At 33.6% G+C, this 19,078-nt stretch overlaps 1 protein-coding gene across 1 annotated transcript in view; it reads right to left on the reverse strand.

Moving 5' to 3' along the window:
* Positions 1-19,078, reverse strand: part of LRP1B (LDL receptor related protein 1B) — a 1,825,183-nt gene that overhangs the window by 148,818 nt on the left and 1,657,287 nt on the right. Inside the window, exon 67 of the mRNA XM_046659286.1 lies at positions 1,224-1,340. Coding sequence (XP_046515242.1) covers positions 1,224-1,340 — 117 coding nt within the window. The remainder of the gene's footprint in view (positions 1-1,223; positions 1,341-19,078) is intronic.

A 19,078-nucleotide genomic window follows, 5' to 3' on the forward strand; every position in this document is an offset into this window, starting at 1 on the left:
ATTAGATTTTTATTTTAATCACCGGACAGGATCTGAAAACCTGCTACATAAACTTTTAAAAATTTCTTTATTAAAAGAATCTAGAACTCTCTAATGACTCTGTAATGTTTTTTACCTTTCTAAAGGGAATGATCAGTTGGGAGATATCTATGTGAAAGGGAGTAATAAGGTTCCTGTAGTCAGAATACTCTATAATCATAATGATCCAGAGATTTCATACTGAATGTACCTGAGGCTCAAACACTGCTCAAATTATATTTTGAAAGGTATTCAAAACATTAGTTAATATTTTGCAAACTGAGTATCCGAATGGTTTATAAGGCTGTGACTCTACTAATTGTATGCTTTTATATAATATAACCCTATGCTTTAGTATAATAATTCCTATTTCATCTCCTGTGCATTGGGAAATGAATGCTTTTAGTTCAATGTAGAACAGTAGACATTATTGTTATCATCAAATCCTTTTTGCAAGTAGCAGAATATAAATATTTAATAAATGCAATGTGATGATCTTATTTTAAACATGATTACATTGCTTTCTTTGTTTAAACAGCAGGGTAAGAAGGTGCCAGTAAGAAATATGTTCAGAAATTAATGCTAGAATATAGAGACTCTGTCACAATTTTACATACTGCCATACTTTTTAGAAAACAAAATTGTTGGATAATTATTGTTTTTGAAATTTATTACGTAAAAATGCAGGAGGCAGATGATAATAGTATTATTCTGTTTTCAGAGAAAAGCATCCTGAATCCATGTGACATTCACCACTCCAGAGAGAATAAATGATATTTCACCAAAAGATGCTCATGGGTGAATTTGCAGTGTCAAAAGATCTGAGACTGAAATGAAATGAATACCATCCGTGAAAGGATGATATGTTTTGTACTATCTCCAAATCATTCAGCTCTTTGTATGAACTTGCATCAGGGCTTCCTTCATTGCATACTAATGGGTTGCATTAAATCCCATGATACTTTCATACCAATTCTGATAACTGTAAGAAAATAACTCTCAAGATGAGCCTTTCAATAATTCTACCATTTGAGATTCAGGTCAATTTAGTCTGAATATTCTTGTCCAAATGTGAATATATTTATAAAAATGCGAGCTGCGAGACAGACAGGTTCAAATTCATACCGTAACTGAACTAAAAATTGCTATCCTGCCTATTGAATAGGCTGTCAAGCTTGCAACGTTCTCAAGCAAGAGTTACTTACTACAGTTTTCTTCATCTGAATTATCACTGCAATCATTTTGGCCATCACACCGCCAGTGATCTGGAATACAGTTGTTGTTTTTACACTGGAATTCGTGAGGTCCACATGTTTTTTTATCTGTAATGGAAAGAACTAGAATTTGCATCGTTGACTTCCATGAAGACATCCCTCACGATATCCTCATAGCCACGCCAAGTCCAAGGAATATGACATTTCCTCACATCTTAATTCAGTTATTAGCTGAGAAGCATCCCTAGGAAAAACTGAAGTCAAGTGCTGAATAAAATTCATCTTTCTGTCTTGTTTTATGTTGTTATCGGTCATGGTTTCACTGCAAGCTAATTACAAAGCAATTGATCAGACCAGCCACACAGAGTCTACACAAACCAATCAATTAAAAAAAAATCAAAATTATCCAAAACTACCCTTCTCTTTAGGACACTCCTTCCCTAAGCCACCTTCTCTTTCTGTTACAAAGCAGCAAAAAGAAATGATTATTAATCAAACTCTGAGGTTGTCATCTCGTCTTCTTCCCTAAGAATTTCTTTACTCATAATCTGCCTGTGGTCAGTTGCTCTAAATTCATAGATTATAGTAATATGCACAGACTTAGAAAATTAATAAAGTGTCATCTCACTTGAACTCTAAACAATCCCGTTGAGTAGCAGGAGAGGTATTAATTAGCCCTTCACTTTGCAAATGACAAAACAGAGACTCAGAAGTTTAGGAACTTGACGGATTTTCACTACATTAGACGACACAGCCAGTATCAAAAAAAATTGTGTTTTACTCCTGATTTAGTGCTCTTCACAGCAAATCTAATTGTGTCCGTGAACCAAAATCAGAATGCATGCAGTAAGCATTTATCTAAAGTTTAGGTCATATAATATTACATTTCATAAGAGTAATAGCTAACTGCGTATAGTCTAAAGCAGTATTTCTTAAACTTTAATGTGCATTCATAAAAATCCCTTGGGAATTTTGCTAAAATGGAGATTGTGATTGAGTAGATCTGGATTTCTAACAGTTCTCTAGTGATGATGTTGTCCTTGGTCTATGAAACACACTGAGTAGCAAAGGTCTAAAGTATCAAGATGATATAAATTCAATCACATAAAAATAATCAGATTATAAATGTCAATGTACAATTTAGGACACATTTCCCTTTCATATACATAGATTGACCCCTTATTCTCAGCCATTTTGGAGATGGAAAGTGAAGTGTTTAATAACTCAGATTAGTAAGATAAATTAACTAAAGGAGAAGATATGCTATTTGTTGGTGGTTGCTACTCTTTACTTCAAAATGCATCTTATATAATTAAGATTCAAATAAAATTATGAAAGCAAAAATTATTTATGTATAATTATGAAAATTAAATCAGGAACATCTATTGAGGATCCCGTCTACCTGTTGGCTAAACATTTCGAGATATATGATCACACTCAATCTTCATAACATCTCTAGAAGTATATTACATGCGTTTAAATAAATGAGAAAAATGTTTCAAGGAGTTTTAATAATTTCTCAAATCTTACAAAGGTATTAAATGGCTAAGGAAGGCTTTATATCCAGCTCCTACTCCAGAAACATTTTGTATACATCTATTGCCTGTGTTTCCCTCTCTTCCTGCCCACCTGCGTGGCTGCTAATGCTTACTCAGAACCTAATTGTGGTACTGTGTTGAGCACTGTGTTTGTAATATATCATTTTTGCCTCTGTTATTCCTACCTTGAGATTTAAAAATTGGCTTAAAATCTGCAGAAGTTCTAATGTAGCAACTACACATCTCAGTCAATCTGTTAGGTTGATTGTAATTTAAATAATGACCATTAAAAATATGGGAATTGGTACTGAACTATTTAGTTATTTCATTTGATAATTAAACTCTTCTGAAATTCTACTCTATGTATAACATTAGTTTTGTTTATTCCTTACCTTGTGTTGCCTACATTATTTTTAAATACTGTTTTAAAATTTTAGAATATAAGAATGTAAGAAAGATCAGACTGGATCAGACAAGTAGACCATGTGACCTAGTACTACAATACTGGCTCCAAGCAATTGTCCGTAATTACAAAAGGTTAACAATTGGTACTGAGTATCAATATAATGTGTTTTTGAGGGTTTCCCCCACTAAATCTGATTTGTACTCTTTTTTTTCCTGTGTTTAAATATTTGTATCATATTTTGTGTTTGAAACAAATTTTAACTTATTTCTTAACAAGAACAAGTTACAGTTCTTTGCTAAAATTTCCATTTGGGGCATGCAGAAACAGTAACGTGGAAAGATTAATTGCCTTATGTAAGGTTATTCAGATTTTATATGTCCAAGTTATTTAACTTTCTGATCCATGACATTACTTATAAAAATTAAAAATACAAACTATACAAATTTATACAGAGTTTTCTGCATTTAAAATCTCCCTTGAGGAAATATAAATAAATAAATATATAAATATACTTTATATTTTAATAGCAAAAGTGTATGAGCAAGGTCTAAAAGAGCAGTTCTCAAATTGGCTACACATTAAAATTACCTGGGGAACTTTTAAAAATCCCTTTGCTCAGTCCATATCCCACATCAATAAAATCAGACTCTCTGGGGTGGAACCCAGACAACAGTATTTTTATTAAAGCTAGTCTGGCAATTCCAATGAACAGCCAAGATTGAAAATCACTGGCCCAAACAATTAATTGTAGAATGAAATATATGTGATTCCACATTCTAATACAATATGCTAGACTAATCAATATAAAATGATCACAATATGTAGAGTTTTCTATTAATTCATATTGTTAAATAGCATTGGAACCATGCATTATTTCATTTTTTAGTATTATAAAAATGAAGAAAACAAATATAGCATTTGAAAACTTGTTTTCTTTGTTTAATATGTTTCACATGAACTGCAGATACTAGTACAAATTTGATTTTGTACTGGTAGGATGAGGGACCACCAACACGTAAAACTGTATGTAGTGTATACTGCAACACTATTGGTGCTTGTGTATGCGTGGGCTCTTTCTGAACGAGGTAAAAGAATCTGGTGACAGTGATGCTTTGAGGAGCAAGAATTGGGGAAGTGGAATAGAAAACAGGAGTGGAAGAGAGATATAAGTTTCTCTTTATTTCAAAAGGAATCCAAAGGAATCTGCAAACTACTGGAAGTTATAAGTGAATCTGAGAAGGTCATAGGACACAAAATCAGTACATATGTTTAACTATATTTTTATATATTAGCAATAATGAAAAATAAAACAAAAAAATAAACCTTTTACAATGGTATCAATAAAACTGGTGAAATTTGTGTGAGATCTTCATACTGAAAACTATAAAAGATTGTTGACAGAAATTGAGTAACATCTAAGAAAACGCAGCAGTACATCATGTCACGGATCAGAAAACTCAAAATTGTTAACATTTTCTCTAAGTTAATATATAGAATTAATGCAAACACTATCAAACTTTCAGCAAGTTATTTTTGAAAAAAATAGATTATTCTAATCTATTTTGAAGAAATAGATTATTCTAAAAAGCTATTGAAATGCAAAGGATCTAGAATAATCAACCAATACTGAAAAAGAAGAACAGTTAGAGAATTTACAGTACCCGATTTCAAGAGTTACTATAAAGCTACAGTAACCAAGAGAGTGTAGTATTAAACAAAATGAAACCAGAAATATAAGCATGTGCATACGGTCAATTGATTTTCAACAAAGGCCCCAAGTCAATTTAATGGAGAAAGGAGTCTTTGCAGCAAATATTGCTGAAACAAGTGGCTATTCATATGAAAAACACAAATCTCAATCCAACCTACTCCATACACAAAAATTAATCTGAGATAATCATAAATATAATATAAAGCTTCTAGAATATTAGAAAATATTTTTATAATCTTGGAGAAGGCAAAGATTTGTAGGATAGAACACAGAAAGCATTAAAAATAAAAGAAAAATCGGTAAATTGGACTTCAACAAAATTGAAATATTTTATTCTTTACAAGTTATCATTAAGAAAATGAATAGGCAAGCAATGTAGTAAAATAAATTGCAACATGCATATCTGGGAAAGTACTTAGATCCAACATACATAAAAATTCCTAGATATCTTACACATCAGTCGGCAAAAGACTTGAAAAACGACTTCACAAAAAAAGATATTTTAATGGCAAATAAAGGTTCTCAAATTATTAATCATCAAAGTAATGGAAATTCAAACCACAATGAGATACCACTACACACCTACTGGAATTGCTCAAATCTAAAAGACCAAACTAAATTTTCATAAGAATATAAAGGATCTGAAACTCTCTATTCTAGTTCTTATAAAAATAAAGGTATATCTACCCTACAACTCAGCAATTTTACACCTAAGTATTCATCCAAGAAAAATGAAAATGAATGTTCACAAAATAAATTCTTACAAGAATGGTTTTAGCAGCTTTATTCATAATAACCACTTCTAAAATAATCCAAGTTGGAACATATCTATGCAATTGAAAACTACTCAGGTATAAAAAAATAATGAATCTTAACACAACTTGGAAATATCTTAAAAATTTTATGCAAATGAAAACTCACAAGCGAAAGAATACATCCTATATGAATCTATTTATATGACAATCAAATACATGCAAAGGTACTCTGTGATGAGGCAAAGGAGTTAGTGGTTGTGGAGGGGAGTGTTAGAGGAATTGACTAAAGTTGCATGAGAGAACTTTCCATGGGGAAGGAAATGTTCTGGATCTTGTTTTGGGTGTTTGTTACAAGTATAAGATTGTCGAAACTCATCAAACTGAAAATTTATTTAAGATATGAACATTTCATTTTATTTTAATTAAAAATGATTTCACTATTAGAGCTACAGGGACTTTGGAAAAGCCAAACAATTATTCCACGATAAAGTATCATTCGTTTAGCCCCCGAATTCTCAGCTCTTTACAGAAGGGTAGTCTGAAACAGAATTCCCTGTTTAAAATATATATATACACACACATGCACATACACATATATACATATCTCCAAAGATTTTTTTATCTGGCATTTGAAGTTCCCATATATTCATTCTGTCACAGAAATTTGTATCTCAGTTTGCTCACGTGCAATTATCTGTCTTCTATTTCAGGCATGATGATTTAAGTAGTCATGAGAGTATAGGATTTTCTAAAACATAAAACGCAGTTATTTCATCTCCTATAGTCTGCTGTCTCTCTTACACAAAGATACAGTTGGCCTTGCTCCCCCTAAAAAAGTATACCTTTGAAAGTTTAAGGTGGCACTCTAAAAATACAAATAAACCAATATTTTTTCTGACTACAAGGTATGTGATTCAAAATATAGAATATACACTATAAAGTTGTGTAAAATTGCATCTTCCCTGGTGGTGCCAAAGGTTTTATTTTAATCTGTGAATTAAATGATGCTTTCAGACTTTCTATATAATTTTTTTCTCCTAAGAACATCTTAAATAAATGTATGACACTGAAATGTTTCTAGCAATGTTTAATAGTTAAAATATGTTATATACAAGCCTTTCATATGTAATACATTTCTTTTTTTCTGGGTTAGCTCTGTGGCATAGGTCAAAATAAATACATTATATTATTGGAGAAAAAGCACAATTCTTCAATGAATATATGAAATGATGTCTATTGTGTGTACACATAGAGAGAGAAGCTTTTGTACGTTAAACATTCTAAAAAATTAATATTTTAATGAATCAATAGATATCTAACCAAATTGAAACTATATACTGTTTCACTATAACTAATGTTTTAGTTATTGCTTTAAAAAATGAAATACTACTTGTAAATTTGCCATGTGTCTTACTCACCTGCTGATCAGAAGAAAATGGCTTAGAAAATTTACATCTGAAGGTTATAAAACTCAGTTGGCTATCAATTTGAAAATATAATGCATAAAATCAATTTACAGCAAAGTTAGGAAGAAGACTTTAGCTTGGGGTTTAAGAATTATTGAGAATATGGAATTTTTGTTGTTCTTGCTAATGTTCTTTTGTAATCACACTTTCCATCTTCCAGTTAGGGAAACGTGATGATTACAAACAGTTGGCTAGCATGCAACAACTTCTGTTACACAAAAGTAAATAGAGTCATAGAAACACTGAGGGGAAAAGAACTGTGAGAACAATGAAATTGAGCAGACATCAGTGTAGCTCTTTGCTTCTTTGCATACCAGATTACAACATCGTGGAGTCAGAAGCATAGGGTTAGAACAGGAGTCAGAACTGGAGTACCTCTTTTATAGACCTTGTCTTCTCTTGTGGACAGAATAACCATCTGTTAACTATCAAAGCATAACCTCTTTATGTAGAAATCATTATTTTCTTTTTTTAAATCAACTTTATACAATTGTGATCTCTCTCTCTAAATCCCCTCAATGTCTCGGGACCATCATATGGAAATGAATACCTATATATGCTGCTTTGCAAATGTTCTGAAGCTCCTTCTCTGGTATGAGTTCCTCAATGGTGATGATACGAGGGGACATAGTCTCTTCTTTGTTTTCTATAGCAGGTAGGATTTACTGGCACATACTTTTTGGCTGACATGAACATAGTAGACATATAAACTTATTATTGGTTATTATTGGCTTTTTTTTTTTTTTTGTCCTTTGGAAAGTATTATTCTCACACCTGGTAAATCCGGTACTCTTGGATCACTACCTCCTCTATCATAGGGGAAGACCACATGACCCGGTGGGGGTGGGGGGGCTCTTCCCCTACACCACAATTGGTCCATGGTAGTAATGTTATTTATGTTTAAAAAAAAAGACTTTACAGCTTAAACCTGATAGACGATTATTCTTCTTTAACATTAAATGTGTGGAGGACAGCAGTACAGGGATTGTATGGTGGCTAGGCAATGTCCTCAGGAACTCAGATTTTTATCATTCTGTTCCACCATCATAACTAATGGCTTCCATTGTTCTTAGTCACCTCATGGTGCAAGATGACAACTAGTGCTTGAGCCATCACTTTGCAGGTCCGAAGGAAAAAGAGCAGAAAGGCAAAGAAGAAGCCCTTCCACTTTGAGAAAATTCCCTTTAAATAGTCCTCCTGGAAGTGCCACATAACACCTCTGCTTGCATTTCTATGGTCAGAACTTAGTCATATGAAGACACCTAGGTACAAGGAGAGTTGAGAAATGTGATGACTTATTCTGGGCAGCAATGCGTCAACCTAAGATTAAGGGTTCTGTTTCTAAAGAGGAAGTAAAAATGGTTATGGGGATAAGAAATTTAGGAGTCTCTGTCAATAACCTAACAAGGTCAATGAAAGCCATTTGAGGTGATTTCTGTGGCTACTGAAAGAAAGAGTATTTCTTTCCTTTTGAAATTGCAAGTATTATAACTTCAAGTTTTCACAGGTCATTTTTAAAACTACGTAGAAAGCACCCATCTCAGAAGATACCAATAAAGTAAGAAGGAGCTTAGTAATGGAGAAAAAGGAGATAGGACCCTTATGACTCTATGTGAATACTTGGACCCAAATTGTGCCTGAAGTCAACTCCACTCACTCCTTGGAATCAAGGCAGAAAATTTATTTGTGTTGTATTTCTGTCATTTACAGACAAGAGTCCTAACTAACGCAAACACTACACTATTTTTATTGCTTAAAAATAGTATGGACTCCTAATATTAATGTTCTTATCTGTATGTGATGATTTGCATAATTCCAAGACTATTTCCTTGGTTTATAATTACCTGGGCAATGCAATCTCTTTTCATAAGAAGCTTCAAAATCAGTTTCTATTTAAAAATGATCTGTAAACCCAGGCTTCCGTGAAGATGGAAGATGGTACAAACACCTTTTTTTGAGCATATTCTTTGTATGATACGGTATTACGGCATCTAGTGATATTGATTATCTGGAAAACTGCAGGTTGCCTTGCACTATAAAGTGTTTGGTGCATCTGAAAATTAATTTCATGTTACTTCTCATCAATCAGGGTAATATTCCTCAATGAGCACTTACATGCACAACCTGTTCTTCTAGGGGAAGTGGAAAGAATATGTGGATGCACCAGCAGTCGAGAATAACAATGCCAGCTGCAGCTTCTCCCAGTGGGATCCTGCTACTTTTATTTTGCTTTAAATTTTTTTTTTTAACTTTTACATTATTCTTCCAGGTAGAGAAGAGAAAGGTTTATAAAGTAAAACAAATTACCAATGACATATTTTCTTTATAAAGAGATGAATCTATAATAAGCTAGCTCTCTAGAAGCTCCAATAACATTTAAAAAATTCCATGTCAATACAATGTGATTTTCAGTGGAAATTTTTTGAATTCGCATTATGCAGTTTTAGAAAGTGTCATATTACATCCTGCAATATCACACATAGCAATTGACAATGACTTGGGATTTTTTTCTTATTTAGAAATTTGTATTGTAACTTTATGGTTGTGAAGTGGGGGGAAGTAATTATTGTCTCATCTTTTGCCAACACACTCTGTACATCATCTGCTAAAGCCCTCCTATTCCAGTTATCATTCTGTTTTCAAAAACCTGTAGTCTTGACAAATTATAATGGCAATATCGTATAAATAAATTTGCATTTGTGAACCACAGATGAAGAGACAAATCTCCATAATACAGAAGTAGAGGTAGAGGCAGGGTACCCCTCTTCCGAGTCATCCTTGAGCCCTGGTTACAGATTCTGGCAGTCATGTTGTAGCAGTTCCACTCATGCTCCCTCATCCAGCTTAGAGAAAAACTAAATAAGCCTCTTCCTGCATTTTTTCCAAATACTGATTCTATGCTTTATTTTAAAAGTAAAATAAAAGCAACTTGAGGAAATTAAAAAGTGAGTCTACCAAAATAGTTTTGAATATATAATTGATGACATTTTTCTAGTTGGTCTGATCCTGTTGATCAGAGCACCCAGACACTTGCTCAATTCACTTTACACATTTGGAGGGACAACATCAGACTCTGATTTGGCAGGGGTCAATGAGGCACAGTGGAAAGAACCTGAGCATTAAAGTCAGAACTTGGTTTGAGGGGCCGATCCTGTGGCTGAGTGGTTAAGTTTGCACGCTCTGCTTGGGCAGCGCAGGCTTTCACCGGTTTGGATCCTGGGCGCAGACCTAGCACCGCTCATCAGGCCACCCTAAGGCAGTGTCCCACATAGCACAACCAGAGGCACTCACAACTAGAATATACAACTATGTACTGTGGGGCTTTGGGGAGACGAAAAAAACAAAGAAGATTGGCAACAGATGTTAGCTCAGTTACCAATCTTTAAAAAAGAATTTGATTTGAATCCTAGTTGTGGCTCTTACTCATGTAGAACCTAGAGTAATTATTTATCGTCTTTGTGCCTCAGTTTCCTGAAAGCTAAAAACTGACAGGAAATACATATAACATTGAAGTGAACTCCTAGCTTAATAAATAGTAACTAGTGATAAGTAATAGTAATAGTTATTAAGTAATAATACTTAATAAGTACTAAATAATGATTGCTTATAAAGTGATAATACTAGATAAATATATTGTAGCTAAAATTTTAGTAAGTAAATAGTAAACAAAAATTTAGAATAGGTAGATTGTAATACCAACCTTATCATCAAGCAGCTATGCAAACTTAGGAGGAAGAAAAGTGATGCTTAGTTACAAAACTGCTATGCTGCATGCACTGCTTTAGGGTCTTTGCATTTTTTATCTTTGTTTTAAGTGAAAAACTATTTTACTACAACATTGTGATGCATCCTATTCATTTTACAAGCAAAGAGTGAGTATTGGTAAGAGGCTGAAGGTCAAACGTCAGTATTCTAGTCATATAAGACACCTAAATGTTGTGGGAATCACAGTTCTCATCTGAAAATCTGAAAGGTTACAAGACCCCTGGGGTCTTTAAATAAAAATATGCCTTAATTTTATTATCTGCATAAATTTTCAATTATGAGGTATATAAAATTTTTCAATTTGAATTATTCTTATATTTTTTAAAAATAGCATTTTTTAAAATTATGTAAGTAACATACTCGATCTGGGGATTTAAGATAAGGTAATATAGAAAAATAGAAACAAATAGCTCATAGCTACACAACACTGAGATAAACTTCATTATGTTTTTCTGACTATGAAAATTAATAAATAAATAAAATTTTGTACACTGCATCTTTCACTAAAAATCATATGGAAATAGTTTCCTTAAGGCAATAAAAATTCTTACAAATGTCATTTCTACACTATTTATCTGTGGATATACCTTAGTTTAGCTAAATAATTCTCTACGGTTTGGTATTTAAGGTTTTGACTTTTTTTCCAAATTGTATAAGGAAGATAACATTTGTAATAAAAATATTTTCTTCTACAGTTAAGTATTGGATAGTTGTTTCAAAAGAGCCTTCTTTAGAGATGTTCAGCACATTTTTATATTTTAAGGTCTTTATATTTTGTTCTTAACACATTCTAAGGCTCCTTGCACAGGCATGAACATTCTTAGATGGAATGGAATGTGACATATTTGTTAGTTACTTAACAAAGTGAAATATTCTTTTGGCTTGATATCCTTGAAAGTCTTTCTCACATAAGATGTATCCATAAATTTATCATTCAAGTTTGAAGTTTTTGTAATTATATCAATCAGTATCTATGAATATGAAGAACCAAGCCACTTTTCAACGTAGAACAGGTAATGAAATTTTCTTTGGGATTATAAAACCCAGGTGTGAAGTGAAGAAAAAGGGCAATTGACAGAAAATTTTACCTAAATCTATCATTTACTTACACATACACAATTAGACATACATTACTAAATAAATATCCAGGATGGGGGTGGAGTTATCTCTCATAAAATCAAGTAAAAAAAGATACACACACATGCACATGCGTCCAGTACGTACAGAGATACCAGTTATATGCACACACAAAGGATACTGCTAGTGATCTCTGAAACCATAGATAGAACTCACACACACGTGCGTGTTATGTATACTTAGCTTGATGAAAGCGAGAGCGTACGAGACAGAAGAGGCCTAGGTATAGGACAGATTCTCACAAGAATCAGGATTCCTGTATAGTTATGGTATTTTTTCCATTGCAAATTAAACTGTCTATTAGCAATCTTGGAGGAGTAAGTCCCAAAAGTGAAAAAAGATTTTCTCACATTATTCTTATTTTTTTGTGGCTAGACTCACATTTGTAGAAAAATATTTCTAACTGTACAAATTATAATAAACGCAGTGTCTTTGTGTGGTATTGTGTGGGGAGGGACACTAGGAGTAGAGTCAGATTTTTTAAAGAAAAATCTCTGTTTTTCAGCAACTGCTCTAAATCATTTATCTACCCAATACACTTTGGAAAGTGCATAATGAATTTAGTTAAGAATCTGAGAGTCAAAAATATGTTAAAGAATTTAATTGAATAGCAAACCATTCAAATACTTTTCATTTTTTCTTCTTTAACACTTCTATTTGGTGGTTTAGATTTGATCTAAAATTTAGTACCTCAATACTTTGAAAAGTTAAGGCCAAGATATATGTAGACACATACATATATATGTCTAAGTATATATGTGTCCATACACATACATATGCATACATGTGTGTGTATACATAAATATACACATTTTTATATACACAAATGCACATCACTTCATCACTTATTCAATACACCCTCAGGTTTTTGGGATTTTGATATTGTCAAAGTTTCTCATTAAAATACATTTTTTTAATAAATTCATGGAGAATTGCAGTAAAATAGAATATTTCTAGTATTCCTAGTATTTTTTCAGTATTGCTGGTATTGATTGGCATATTTTTTCTCTTATACTTTTACATTGAAACATTTTAAATTTTATTCAAAAACATGTAAAGCATTTAATTATCCCTTTATTTGTTTTAGTATGCCTCAAAATGCCATCTTCTTTTATTTCCTCCTCCATACACCAAATATCTTAGAGAAGCCATAGTGTATATGGTTTATAATGCTTGGGAGAAATATCACTTCCTTTCTGGAGGACAGGAAGTATAAAGAAAAAGCATGTTAGCAATACCATTGTCTGCTGGCCAATCTCACTTTCTACTAAGCAACTTAAAGTTTCTATTGTCAAATCATCTCTTATTTTCATATGCAAAATCATTTCAACAGAGTAGGTTATAGAAAGTAAGGATAATAACATAGGCTCTATTTGTAAGGGGCCAAATGACAGGCTATAAAGAAATTATTGAAAGAGGCTAACAAGAGGAAGTGTAAACAGTTGTGCTAGTAATGGTGACCAATACTTGTGAGTGTTAGACTATGATCTAACTATGTGGATACATGGTAGGATGACCTCTTGACCTTTACACACTTAGATGGTCTTCAAGATACCCTTTTGTCAATTTTTTTTCCTTTAAAATGAATTTAATGCATACTTAAATCTGATATCAGCTGAATACAAAGGTTTGGTTGGAAATCTATGGTGGGAGCCGAAGAGGAACAACACATTGAGCTATTCAGAGTCCCTCAAATATAGATGTGTCCTTTATGTCTTGAGCCCCCAAGTAATGAAGTCTTGTTCTGTTATACGGATTTGAAGCATTTGATGTTAGTATTCCATCTACAGTTCTTGATATCCACCATGCCTGTTCACGCTAAGCCAATGACTTCTAACTACAAGCACATGCGACTCTTTGCTTGGCTCCAATCTGGAAGTGCTTTTCAAGGCACTGATGCTCCTTCCTTCCCAGGAGCAGCCCTAAACAAATGACTGACAGTAGTTGGTGAATAAATATCGCAGTTCTCTCCTTTGTTTGAGGTAACTGAGTATGCTACACTATGTCACAGAGTTTCCTGGTAGAATGGATCCCATTCCTGCAGTAACCTGCTCAATAGTGTACCCTCTATTTTTTCTTCCCTTCCCTAATTAACTTCCACACTCCCTAATAGTGGTTTCTAGAATCATCTCCCCAATAAACTGCTTGTACTCATATCCTTGTGAGTGCAGGTTCTAATTCTGGGAAAATCCAATTTAGGAAAGGATTTATGCAATCATTTATTCAACAAACATGCATTAATATGTGTCATGCACTAGTCGCTGTTCTGAGTTTACAGGCTTTAGAAAAATTAACAAAACATACATAAATCCCTACCCTCATTGAGTTGATATGCTAAGAGCCAAGTGGGGATTTGGGAGACTAGCCAGAATGAAAGAAATTGTTCATTGGAGGGTAAGAAGTGCTATAGCGAGAAATAAAGACAAGAAGGGGATAGGGAAAGGATACTGAGGGGTAATTTCAAATAGTATAGTCTGAAAATGTTAGATTAAGTAAGTGACCTTGAAGACTGATAAAGAGAAAAGGCTTGAGTCATGTCATTACCTGGGAGAAAGGGCATCCCAGGAAGAAACATGAGCTTGGGGGAATAAGCAGGCCTGGAGTGTCCAAAGAACAGCAGGGAGATGAGGGTGGCTGAAGTAGAGGAAGCAGGTCAACTTCCGCGGGAGGAGTGGGAGAGGTCAGGATGACTGTCCTTTGGTGAGGAGAAGCACTTACATCAGGCAAAGCTTGTTTATGTGGAACTTCTCTTGCTATTTCTTCTTCTTAGAAGAGAGCATATATATTTGGTCTCTTCCTCTTCTGACGAATGAATTTCAGGTACTTATTTAGCTTTACGCCAACATAAAGATAGAGGTTTGAAGGATTGCTAAAATGACTGCAGTAATACAGAAACCCAGATCTTGAAACTGTCATGGTGGATTCTTTGGCTTGTACATTCCAGATAATGACCTTGTTCTCAGCTTTGGTGTTTATGCTCACAAAACTAGAAGGGTGGCATAGACTGATAAAGTAACAATAGGTAGTAACAAGTCAAATTCATCTTTGTAAGAATATTAAGAATCTTATACAAAATAAAATGCATCCAGTGACAAGATTTATTGACCATAGATCAATAATTTGATTAATTGACTAGATTTACTGACTAGAAGTAACAAATAGGTTTATCATTTCAACTGGAACTGTATTTTATTTTCTATAACATTGGCGTTTTTTACTTCATTGTAGTTGATACAGTAAAATTTGGTTCTCTGAAGAGATTCATAAGTAAATATTGTGTTGAGCAGTCTCTTAGAATTGGTATTAGTATTTTTAGATTCCAGGTTAAATTTTATATTTTAGTTTGAAAACAATATTAACAGCTAATATTTATGGAGTGTTTTCTCTGTGCTAGGTTCAAGGCTAAGCCAGATTCATGGAATCCTGTTAGCAACTGGATGAGGAAAGTATGTTGAACAGCTGAGAATATTAAAGCTCAGATTACAATGAATTATTTGTCCCAAAGCCCACAGCTCTTAAACTGTGGAACAAGAACTTGAATTCATGTCATCTGATCCAATATCTGCACTATAAACCATTCTGAAACTGGAACACAAATAATTCCCCCAAAGAAAGTTCTTAATTTCTTCATTCTTTTCCCATTTTCTACTAAGATCTCAGTTCTATTTACTCCAAGAGAGGACTAAAATTGTGTACATGCCAAAAGTTGTGCCAGAGGTAACTCAGGAAAAACATAGTTGCCTTTACCATAAAACCCTGAAGTGGCAACAGGTCTGCATCAGAAGGAAAAAAAAATGATAGTCGTGTAGAGTATAATTTACACTCGAGAAAAATATGGACAGCATTGCAAAGCCTTCAGTGACAAGATTTATTATTCCTGAACTATTTTTTTTAATAATCTAGCATACCTTACACTTTGATGGAACAAGTTAGCTCATTAAAAAAAAAAATTATGGAAATCTCTCTCTCTCTTTGCACAGACCATGCCCCTTACTTGACTTACGGTTCAACTAGGTGCTACATATCAATAAACGATCACATTAGCCTTTATCTTATTATTTCCTCATTGGCTGTCCAGTCAGCAAGGTATTGATTTTTTTTTTTAATTCTGCTTACAGTACATGATTGTTTGCTTGGCTTTACTCTCAAACATCTTTAAAAATCTTAATAGTGCACTTTCCTGTTAGATGTCTTTATTCACCTTTTAATAAGCCTGCTTGTCTCCTATAATAATACTGCATCTGCTGTAGAATCATATTTATCAGAGAGACAGCCAGCTATGAAAGAAATGCAAAAACCCAATGGTTGAGCTGAATTTAATAAGGGAATTCAAATAAAGGTGCCAATAAAATTCACATTTTCATACAGCCATTAGACACATGCAGAAAGCAAAGTATTTCAATGGATAATATAAATCATCATTAAATCTGCATTAATTTAGCTCACGCAAATATTCTTTCAAGTTCTAAATGCAACACTATAAACAATGAAGAAACAGAATTTTCCTTTATGACGTAGTCTATGGTGTCTAAGAAATAAAAGAATTGGCATTTTAAAACATATATGCAGTGATATGGGATATATCATCAAATTAATATCCATAGTGGAAGCTGGCTGCAAGTGCTGTTACAGGACGAGGTTGAACCCTTTGACTGGGACCAGCTACCAAGCAGAAGGGGAGGTGAGAGGAACCCAATGAACAGGTGCCTGGTGTCCCTCACTAGAGCCATGTTTTCTGATTCACTCATCCAAGGACCACCTTCACAAGTTTGCTACCCTACAGTATCACCTCTACCAGTACTTACTTAATATTTTTATTTAAATTGCTTAACTTTTAAAAATTTAGTTTCATCATGAGCTACAGGATTCTTGATATCATGATATGATATGCTGGTTTATATATTTAAAATACACAATTATTCTGTGCACTACATAAAATCATCTCTTGTTTACATGTCATATGCTTGCTATCCATCAGGAATTGTTGCTTTAGGGCAGTTTTTTCCAAATATTTTCAGAAGCAAAATACACATTCAAACATATACCCATACACACAGACAAGAATTAGAGAAATTCTATTGTTAGTACCTGTGGTTTTATTTAATTATTCTATACTTAAGTAGCTACAGTGGATTTATAGGGTCCTTAAATTAACAGTTAGATGTTCCAGGTCCACAACTTAAAGCTTTTCTTCCAGGGCATTGACATGTTTCTCTTGTATAAGAAATTTAAGAAAGCAAAACAAGTCAAAGAGAGTTCAAAGATGGATCCTTAGCAATGAATGTGTATATTTCACAAAGTTTACAAAGAATATGCTGAATCTAAGACTTACAAGTTGATCTAGACTGCCTTAAGAAGAAAATGGAAGGAAAAAAGTGCCCAGGAAAAAGAGAAAACCAGGAGTTATAAAGGACGATGGTGAGAAAGAAAATGAATCATACTTATTATGATATATCAGTATAACATTGTGGGCATTCTGTATCTCAAAACCAAAAGTCAATTTTGTGTTTGGAAAGATGATAAATAAATGTACTTTGAATAATAATTTCAAGGTTAACACTAAACTGCTTAAAAAAATAGACCCAAGGAATAATATTTGATAGCAACTTAGAAGGACTATTCTAATGGTATGCTAACACACACCATCCCTGACACAACCTTATTAAACATTTTATTAAGAAACTACATAAAGATATAAAATGTATCATTGTTAAAACTGCAGATGGCACAAATCCGGGAGGAATGACTAAAATCTGGGATGACGTAATTACGAGGCAAGTATTCTCAGTAATCTAGAGACAAAGTTTGCTAGCTAGAGGATGAACTTCAATAGATCCAATAGGAAATAACAAGGTGTATGATGTACAGGAGATTAAATATAATAGTCTTTTCCCCCCAAACAAAACAGTTCTTTGCTGAGACTTGAGAGAAAATTATTCTGAGGGTCTTTCTATAATAATAATCTCAATGTCATCTCTATACAGATGCAATGTTTTAAGTAAAATGATATATTTTGTATGATGTGTCTCAAACAAATGATTGACAAATTCCTAAGGCAGGGGTCATGAAAGACTTAGCTATCATTTCTCAAATTGGACTGTGGACCATGATTGGACATTACACAGACCAAGGCTCTGATTTTTGGAAAGATTTGGAGTGTAGTAATTATTCTTTATTGCACATTAACAGCAGATTTATGTGATATAAATGTCCAACTGGACAATGGGTAGGAAAAACTGTCATCAAAATTGTCAGGAAAGGTGACATAATCACTGCAATTCTGTGCTTTTTTCCCCCAATATTAAACTAACAATTTCCTTTTGGGAAAGGGAATATGCATATGGATTCCAAATGAAGGTAGAAGAGATTTCAAATCACTCATCCAGATAACATGTTTGAGTCAAGGAAACAAAATGCCTGGAGTTCACATTACATTTACTGAGGTAGAGCTTATTGAAATAGGAGAGAAAGTAACAACAGAATAAGGTGAAAAGAGAAGGTCACAGGACGGAATAAAAAGGGAGGGGTAGGAGGAAGGACAGGGATGCTGAGAAAGGAGGAAGGAGTGAGAGAGGAACTAGATTAAATTTCCTGGATGAAGTAAAGAAAAATTTATCATACTCTATTCAAACTGAAGGGTGCTCAAAAATTTGATGAAGAAAATTGAGCTTGTAAGTCTGTGAATTAATGAAATGTATCAAACGCTGTATAAATCTGCCTGTAGTACAGTAAAATGTGTTGGGGGTAAAAACAGATACACAGAAAACTGACGTTTTCTTCTTTTCCAATGTTAATGAATAGACTGGCTAATTCAGCAACAGTGAGCCAAAATTTCTTCCAACAAAGAGATTTGAGCAAATTTTCGTTCACCTTTGTTTTCTTTTACAGATAGCCATGAGCTAAATCCATTGCCTATCTTCCTCTCCTTCTCCCCCTCCTGCCTCTTCTTCTCCCCAAAGCCCCCCAGTACATAGTTGTACATTCTAGTTGTAGGTCCTTCTGGCTCTGCTATGTGGGACACCACCTCAGCATGGTCTGATGAGTGGTGCTAGGTCCACACCCAGGATC

Source organism: Equus quagga, chromosome 4 (genome assembly GCF_021613505.1).
Source record: "Equus quagga isolate Etosha38 chromosome 4, UCLA_HA_Equagga_1.0, whole genome shotgun sequence".
Taxonomy (NCBI): Eukaryota; Metazoa; Chordata; class Mammalia; order Perissodactyla; family Equidae; genus Equus; species Equus quagga.